The sequence below is a fragment of the Colobus angolensis genome, unplaced genomic scaffold, assembly GCF_000951035.1.
Source record: "Colobus angolensis palliatus isolate OR3802 unplaced genomic scaffold, Cang.pa_1.0 Scaffold510, whole genome shotgun sequence".
Lineage (NCBI taxonomy): Eukaryota > Metazoa > Chordata > Mammalia > Primates > Cercopithecidae > Colobus > Colobus angolensis.
This window is the reverse complement of record NW_012118600.1, coordinates 277913-286796: the sequence shown is the minus strand read 5'-3', so window position 1 is coordinate 286796 and position 8884 is coordinate 277913. Positions and strand designations below refer to the sequence as shown.

Below are 8884 nucleotides of genomic sequence, written 5' to 3'. Positions count from 1 at the left end.
TTTTTTTTTTTTTTTTTGAGATGGAGTTTCGCCCTTGTTGCTTAGGCTGGAGTGCAGTGGCGTGATCTTGGCTCACTGCAACCTCTGCCTTCTGGGTTCAAGCAATTCTCCTGTCTCAGTCTCCCGAGTAGCTGGGATTACAAAGCGCCTGCCACCACGCCCGGCTAATTTTTTTGTATTGTTTTAGTAGAGATGGGGTTTTACCATGTTGGCCAGGCTGGTCCTGAACTCCTGACCTCAGGTAATCCACCTGCCTCAGGTTCCCAAAGTGCTGGGATTACAGGCATGAGCTACCGCGCCCAGCCTCAGAGTGATATTTCATGTATATTCATCACTGTTTGGTATGACCTCTCATCACATAGATTCTGACTTCCAGGGAGACCATACTTTCTTGCCTCATCTCTGGTGCTGGAAACTCAGTAGACTACAAGTACTGAGTGAGTGTAAAGTTGGACAAGAGCTGTTCATTTGGTCTTTCAGTTGGTCTTTCATTTGGTCAGGGAATTGGTCAGCTTCCGTTTGTAAAAGCTTTTACTGGAAGGATTTAAAATCTATATGAAGATAATTCAGTAACTTTTAAGAGCTGAGCTTGAAATTGATAATAAATGCCAGTTGTGCAGAGTAGACCCTCTGTTATAATGGTTGTGGGGGCCAGGATGGGGGCTCACATTTGTAATCCCAGTGCTTTGGGAGGCCAGGGTGGGAGGATTATTTGAGCCCAGGAATTTGAGACCATCCTGGGCAACATGGCAGAACATTGTCACTACAAAAAATTTAAAAACATTTAGCCAGGCATGGTTATGTGTACAGAATGCACGCCTGTAGTCCTGTTACTCGGAAGGCTGAGGTGGGAGGATTGCCTGAGCCCAGTAATTTGAGATTACAGTGAGCTATGATGCCTGAGTGAGACCCTGTCTCAAAATAATTGAACAAAAAATAATGGACTTGGGTGGTAAAAGGGGGGAAATTACATACAGTAAAGAGAGAAAAAGAAGCAGAGGGAGGACAGGGTCTAGTTCTTGTTGGGACTTGCCTGGGACTTGAGACCCGGTGGCAATCTGGATAATGACTTCCCCTACAAAGATATCTGCATCCTAATCTCCAGAATTTGTGAATAGTGCACCTTGTATGGCAAAGGGGACCTTCAGATGAGAATAAATTAAGGATCTTGCTGTGGGGAGATTATTCTGGATTGTCTGAGTGGATTCTAACTGTACTCACAAGGGTCCTTTTACAAGATTGCGGTGGGAGTCAGAGACACAGGGAGAGGAAGTGATGACAGAAGCAGAGGTCAGAGTGACGAGCTTTGCAGATGGAGGAAGGAGCTGTGAACCAGGGAATTTGGGCAGCTTCTAGAAGATGGAAAGGGCAAGGATATGGTGGATTCCTTAGAGCTCCTGGAGGGAGCACAACCCAGCCGACAACTCCATTGTAGTTCAGTGAAAGCCGTTTTGGACTTCTGACTTCCAGAGTGGTAAGATCATAAATTTGTATTATCTTTTTTTTATTTTTTATTTTTTATTTTTTATTTTTTATTTTTGAGACGGAGTCTCGCTGTCGCCCGGGCTGGAGTGCAGTGGCCGGATCTCAGCTCACTGCAAGCTCCGCCTCCCGGGTTTACGCCATTCTCCTGCCTCAGCCTCCCGAGTAGCTGGGACTACAGGCGCCCGCCACCTCGCCCGGCTAGGTTTTTGTATTTTTTAGTAGAGACAGGGTTTCACCGTGTTAGCCAGGATGGTCTCAATCTCCTGACCTCGTGATCCGCCCGTCTCGGCCTCCCAAAGTGCTGGGATTACAGGCTTGAGCCACCGCGCCTGGCCAATTTGTATTATCTTAAGTCACTAAATATGTGGTAATTTGTTACAATAGCAGAAAGAACTAATATAGCCTCCTTTGGTTGTTAGAGAACTGATACTTCAGCAGTGACAATAGGCAGCTCCTGTGTATTAAACTTGCCAGGAGTTCAGCTGGATTCTAAGTCTCATTAGTTATCAGAAAAGTTCTCTAAGGATAGCAGCAGGGCCATTGTTCAAATATAGGTTAGCAGACTGTAACTCCTGTGTCTGTTTTTTTACACTATGCTGTATTCCTAGTCCATCTATCATTGCTCTAAAAATATTCTGTGGTGGAAAGAAGTGTAACTTTAGGGGTATCCATAAACTGAGATGATGTTTGCCTTTTGGGTTGGTGGATCTTGTGTGATTGACTGGATTCTGTGACATAGGAAACAATGTGATAGCATTTTGTCATAGGTAACAGCCTGGCTTGAAGCCTCACTTGGTGATACTCTCTTAACACCCACTCCTCCTTTTTTCTGCATTTGTCAACATATGGGAGTAGAAGGACATTATGACACAAGTGAATTAGAGCACTCATGATGTAAACATTACTTGCTAAAGGCCTTGTGTGCTCACCTACCTACCTTTTGTTAAGATGAAAGGCTTTATTCTCTTTTTTTTCTTTTTTTTCCTGAGACAGAGTCTCGCTCTGTCGCCCAGGCTGGAGTGCAGTGGCCGGATCTCAGCTCACTGCAAGCTCCGCCTCCCGGGTTCACGCCATTCTCCTGCCTCAGCCTCCGGAGTAGCTGGGACTACAGGCGCCCGCCACCTCGCCTGGCTAGTTTTTGTATTTTTAGTAGAGACGGGGTTTCACCGTATTAGCCAGGATGGTCTCGATCTCCTGACCTCGTGATCCGCCCGTCTCGGCCTCCCAAAGTGCTGGGATTACAGGCTTGAGCCACTGCGCCCGGCCTTTTTTTTTCTTTTCTAACCTCAATAACATGCACTGTGTCCTTTTGTCAGGGATCTTCAGGACCACCCCAGGTTCACTGATTCAGTATGAGGACTTATAGGACTCAAAAGTCATTATACTCAGGATTATGGTTTATTACAGTGAAAGAATACAAAGCAACATCAGTAAAGGAAAAAGGTGCATGGGGTTAGACCAGGTGCAAGCTTCCAGTAGCGTACATGGGGCACACTTAATTCCTCCAGCAAGGAGTTGTGACAACACACGTGAAATGTCTACTAGGAAACTTGCCCGAGTCTAGGAGTCCAGTGTGTTTATTGAGAGGTTGGTCATACAGGCACATAGTGCCTGTGTGACTCACTGCAATCGCTGAAACTCCAGGCCATCCAGAGGGAAAGCAGGTGATCACTATGAACGACATTGTTTGCACACATATCTAAAGAAATTGGTAAATGTGCTTCAATACCTTCAGCATGCAAAACACTCTTACTAGTTAGAACATTCCAAGATCTTAATTCCCAGGCGTTGGCTAAGGGCCAGTTAGGAAACAGGCCACCTTTGCAAGGTTTGAGAATGTCAGGCCTGCAGAGTTAACTCTTTCTTGCACATTCTTTTTTTTTTTTTTTTGAGATGGAGTACCACTCTGTCACCCAGCTGGAGTGCAGTGGCGCGATCTTGGCTCACTGCAAGCTCCGCCTCCCGGGTTCACGCCATTCTCCTGCCTCAGCCTCCTGAGCAGCTGGGACTACAGGCGCCCGCCACCACGCCTGGCTAATTTTTTGTATTTTTAGTAGAAACAGGGTTTCACTGTGCTAGGAAGGATGGTCTCTATCTCCTGACCTCATGATCTGCCTGCCTCGGCCTCCCAAAGTGCTGAGAGTACAGCACTGGGTAGAGTATAGCACTGGGTAAGCCACCGTGCCCAGCCTCTTTCTTGCACATTCTTATCCTGGTCTTCCTTTTCATGGAAAGTACTTTTAAATGGTTTCATTAGTTTTCAGTACACACTTTATTCTGCTTAACTGTTGTTTACTTTTCACTATTCTTTTCCCTATTATGATCTTTCTCTGAGTTCTAAGTCTGGTCTTGAAAACAAATTTATACTTGTCTTTTTGATAATATGGACAGTAAATCTCACCATTCCCACTTTATTCTAATGTCTTTCTCTATGCTCTCATAGCTTTTTTTCTGTCTGTTTCAGAATGGATGAGAAATCTTGAAAGCAAAGCATTGATCCCAGCACAGAGCATTTTTGAGGAAGAACAATCCCATGACATGAAGTTGGAAAGATATATATGGGATGATCCTTGGTTCTCCAGGTTAGAAGTTTTGGGATGTAAAGACCAATTAGAAATGTATCATATGAACCAGAGTACAGCTATGAGGCAGATGGTCTTCATGCAAAAGCAAGTACTATCCCAGAGAAGCTCTGAATTCTGTGAACTTGGGGCCGAGTTTAGCCAGAACTTAAACTTTGTTCCATCTCAGAGAGTTTCTCAGATAGAACATTTCTATCAGCCTGATACACATGCTGAAAGTTGGAGATGTGACTCAGCCATAATGTATGCAGATAAGGTTACCTGTGAAAATAATGATTATGACAAAACTGTTTATCAGTCCATTCAGCCTATTTACCCTTCAAGAATACAAACTGGAGATAATCTTTTCAAATGTACTGATGCTGTTAAATCTTTCAATCATATAATACATTTTGGTGATCATAAAGGAATTCACACAGGAGAAAAACTCTATGAATATAAGGAATGCCATCAAATCTTTAACCAGAGCCCATCATTTAATGAACACCCAAGGCTTCATGTTGGAGAAAACCAGTATAATTACAAAGAATATGAGAATATTTTTTATTTCTCATCCTTTATGGAACATCAAAAAATTGGTACTGTAGAGAAAGCATATAAATACAATGAATGGGAGAAAGTCTTTGGGTATGATTCATTCCTTACTCAGCATACAAGCACTTACACTGCAGAGAAACCCTACGACTACAATGAATGTGGGACGTCTTTCATCTGGAGCTCTTACCTTATTCAGCATAAGAAAACTCATACTGGAGAGAAACCCTATGAATGTGATAAATGTGGAAAAGTTTTTAGGAATCGTTCAGCCCTTACTAAACACGAACGGACTCACACTGGAATAAAACCCTATGAATGTAATAAATGTGGAAAAGCCTTCAGCTGGAATTCTCATCTTATTGTACATAAGAGAATTCATACAGGAGAAAAACCTTATGTTTGTAATGAGTGTGGGAAATCTTTCAACTGGAACTCTCATCTTATTGGACATCAGAGGACTCATACAGGAGAGAAACCTTTTGAATGTACTGAATGTGGGAAATCATTCAGCTGGAGCTCCCATCTTATTGCCCATATGAGAATGCATACTGGAGAGAAACCCTTTAAATGTGATGAATGTGAAAAAGCTTTTAGGGACTACTCAGCCCTTAGTAAACATGAAAGAACTCATTCTGGAGCAAAACCATATAAATGTACTGAATGTGGAAAATCCTTCAGCTGGAGCTCCCACCTTATTGCCCATCAGAGAACTCACACGGGAGAGAAACCGTATAACTGTCAGGAATGTGGCAAAGCTTTCAGAGAACGCTCAGCCCTCACTAAACATGAGATAATTCATTCTGGAATTAAGCCCTATGAATGTAATAAATGTGGGAAATCCTGTAGCCAAATGGCTCACCTTGTTAGACATCAAAGGACTCATACTGGAGAAAAACCCTATGAATGCAATAAATGTGGAAAATCCTTCAGTCAAAGCTGTCACCTTGTTGCTCATCGGAGAATTCACACTGGTGAGAAACCCTATAAATGTAATCAATGTGAAAGATCCTTTAACTGTAGTTCTCACCTCATTGCACACCGGAGAACTCATACTGGAGAGAAACCATACAGGTGTAATGAATGTGGGAAAGCATTTAATGAGAGTTCATCCCTTATTGTACACCTAAGAAACCATACTGGAGAAAAGCCCTACAAATGTAATCATTGTGAGAAAGCGTTTTGTAAGAATTCTTCCCTTATTATTCATCAGAGAATGCATAGTGGAGAGAAGCGCTTTATATGCAGTGAATGTGGAAAAGCCTTTAGTGGTCACTCAGCCCTTCTTCAACATCAGAGAAATCACAGTGAAGAGAAACTGAATTGAATTTATGCGAGTTTTTTGTTTATCGTACATTTTGACAACACATTGAGGAAAAGCCTGTAAACATAATCAAGAGGGGACATTTTTCATTAAGAGTTCAGTAAGACTTCTCCCGCATTATTTACTAGAAAATATGTATCTTAGAAGAAACCCCATGAAGTAAAAGAATAGGGAAAAGCTTTCAGCAGTTATGTAGCCCTTATTCAAAATCAGATAATTACAGTGAAGAAAACTGTAAACTCCCCTTACGGTCTACCAGTAATTCATACATGAGGACCGTGACTGTGGGGAATGAGGCATCTTTTAGCAAGAGCTCTCACCTACTTGTAGATTGGTGTGAATTGCTAAGGGAAAAACCTTATGCAGAGAAAAGTTTTTGACTGGAAATACACTGTTTTGCATCAAGCTGGAGTGTTGGATGGAAAACTTTACAATAACATTTTGTGCATAATTGTAGAAATACAGATTTTGTTGTTATAAGGGGAGGGTCTAGGTGCTCAGGAGTAGAATATGAAATGCTAAATATGAATGTAAGAAAAATAATAGTATTGAATGGGGTATTTACTGTTGATTAACTTCCTTAGAGAAAATTAATGAATGAGATGACTCATGGTAGAAAAGTTATTGCCTAGCAGTATGAGACTGATGTTGCTGGACAGAAAGTGATCCTTAGCCCAGCGTGTCAGCGTCCATTGTTACTCATCACTGCATTGTTGGGCAATTCGTTTGTATTTTGTTTTAGGCCATCACTATACATTATAATTATGGACACTGCATCAGTATACATAACAAAGGAATAAAAAGGATACAGAATTGTATATACATATTTACTGTAACAGATCTAAAAAATGCGTACGGATAAAGACCTGAAAGATCCATGGAAAAATTAACCCAGTTAATTTGAGATTTTAAAAACGTTTTACAAATACATACAACAATTATGTGCTGGGCTTTATTTTAAATGCTTTCCAAGTGTTAACTTGTTTAGTCCCCGTAACTCTATGAGGTAGATACTGTTACCCCAGTTTTACAAATGGCTAAGCTGGAGCAGAGGTGTTGAAGGATCCTACCTAAGGGGCACAATAGTGAGGGAGCAGAGCTGAGATTGTTTGGCTCCAGAGTTCTTGTTTTCAGCCACCATTTTATGCTGCCTCGACAGTGATTTTTTTTTTCTTTCCATTTTCTTCAGTGTTTCTATAGTAGAGATTTGATAATAAAAAGAAAATCCTAAACAATGAGGAATAAAGATACCTGGTTTCTCTGTCTTGAAGGATTTATAGTAACATGAGAACTAATATCCCTTTGGAATATGAAGTCTGTGTTGGACATTCAGAATCACAGCATTTTCTGGGACCTGAGTTCCCGAGAACTTTGCTGCCTACAACCCCAAGGATTACAGGGCAACAGGGCCTGGAGGACTTGCTGGAGGACTGGGCAAGTCCCTTAGTGGGTTTAGAATGCCACTTACAGAGCAGAGGGCAAGGATATTTGTTCCTTTCCATAACCAAACACCACTGCACTTCAGAGCACCATTTCCCAAGGTTTACCTTGTCAGTGTTTATTTTTTCAAAATCTTCTGCAGATGAAAAGCTTACTTGAAGGAGCAGGATTCAGGAGGGAAGAGAGCTCGCCATTCCACCTAGAGTAATGAAGTCTCAGCGTTCACAGGGGAAAGATGGATCCAAAGACTTGGGTGGCTTCTCTCCAGTCATAAGCATTTCCTGTGCTCTCTACCACAGGGCTCTAACTGGGGGCCAAGGATCCTTCCTGGATAGGCTTCAAGGGCATTGAGTGGAACTCGGGGGTTCATAAAGCTCATCTAATTTTTTTTTTTTTTTTTTGAGACGGAGTCTCGCTCTGTCGCCCGGGCTGGAGCACAGTGGCCGGATCTCAGCTCACTGCAAGCTCCGCCTCCCGGGTTTATGCCATTCTCCTGCCTCAGCCTCCCAAGTACCTGGGACTACAGGCGCCCGCCACCTCGCCCGGCTAGTTTTTTGTATTTTTTAGTAGAGACGGGGTTTCACCGTGTTAGCCAGGATGGTCTCGATCTCCTGACCTCGTGATCTGCCCGCCTCGGCCTCCCAAAGTGCTGGGATTACAGGGTTGAGCCATCGCGCCCGGCCAAGCTCATCTAATTTTTTAAAGGGCCCATGGCTCCCCGGTGGTTGAGTGATGATGGCCTAGTGATGTCATGGGGAGGCTGTTTTCACCCTCTGACTCCCAGCTGGGGCTCACTTAGATGTGTAACGTCTCATTGCAGTCCTTTTAGGGCCTGACATGTTAGCAGTCACCTGATAAATGTGGCAGGGGCAAGTTAGTTATTGATGGATTTTTTTTTTTACATGATTTATGCAAAGGCCCTTGGAGAGAATGATGTCAGCAGTATTATCTCAGCTTAGAGAAAGCAGTGTAATATACCCAGAATCATACTACCAGTAGGATGTGGATATTGTATTGTAATACCCAAAGTGAATCCAAATTCTCTGATTTAGAGATTCCAAAGGATTTCATAAGTCATATGCAATATTTCACAAGCATCCTGGTAACTTATAACCTTATTATCAAGATTATTATCTTGAAAAAATTTCTAGGCCAGGCACCGAGGCTCATGCCAGCATTTTGGGAGGCTGGGACAGGAGGATTACTTGAGCTGAGGAGTTCAAGGCCAGCCTGGGCAACATAGCAAGATCCCATCTCTGTTTAAATAGATACAGTTTTTTTTCATGTCTTAAAGGGCTTCCTGGCAGGGCACAGTGGCTCACTCCTGTCATCCTAGCACTTTGGGAGGCTGAGGTGGGTGGATCATGAGATCAGGAGTTCGAGACTGGCCTGGCCAACACGGTGAAGCCCCATCTCTACTAAAAATACAAGAATCGCCAGGCGCGGTGGCTCAAGCCTGTAATCCCAGCACTTTGGGAGGCCGAGACGGGCAGATCACGAGGTCAGGAGATCGAGACCA

At 42.9% G+C, this 8884-nt stretch overlaps 1 protein-coding gene across 2 annotated transcripts in view; it reads left to right on the top strand.

Annotated features, from left to right (window-relative positions):
* The window catches only part of ZNF606 (zinc finger protein 606), a 34757-nt gene extending 27586 nt beyond the window's left edge, over positions 1 to 7171 (top strand). For both annotated transcript variants that reach the window (XM_011960462.1, XM_011960461.1), the window contains exon 7: positions 3950 to 7171. In XM_011960462.1, coding sequence (XP_011815852.1) covers positions 3950 to 5928 — 1979 coding nt within the window. In that variant the 3' untranslated portion in view covers positions 5929 to 7171. The remainder of the gene's footprint in view (positions 1 to 3949) is intronic.
* The last annotated feature ends 1713 nt before the right edge of the window (positions 7172 to 8884 follow it).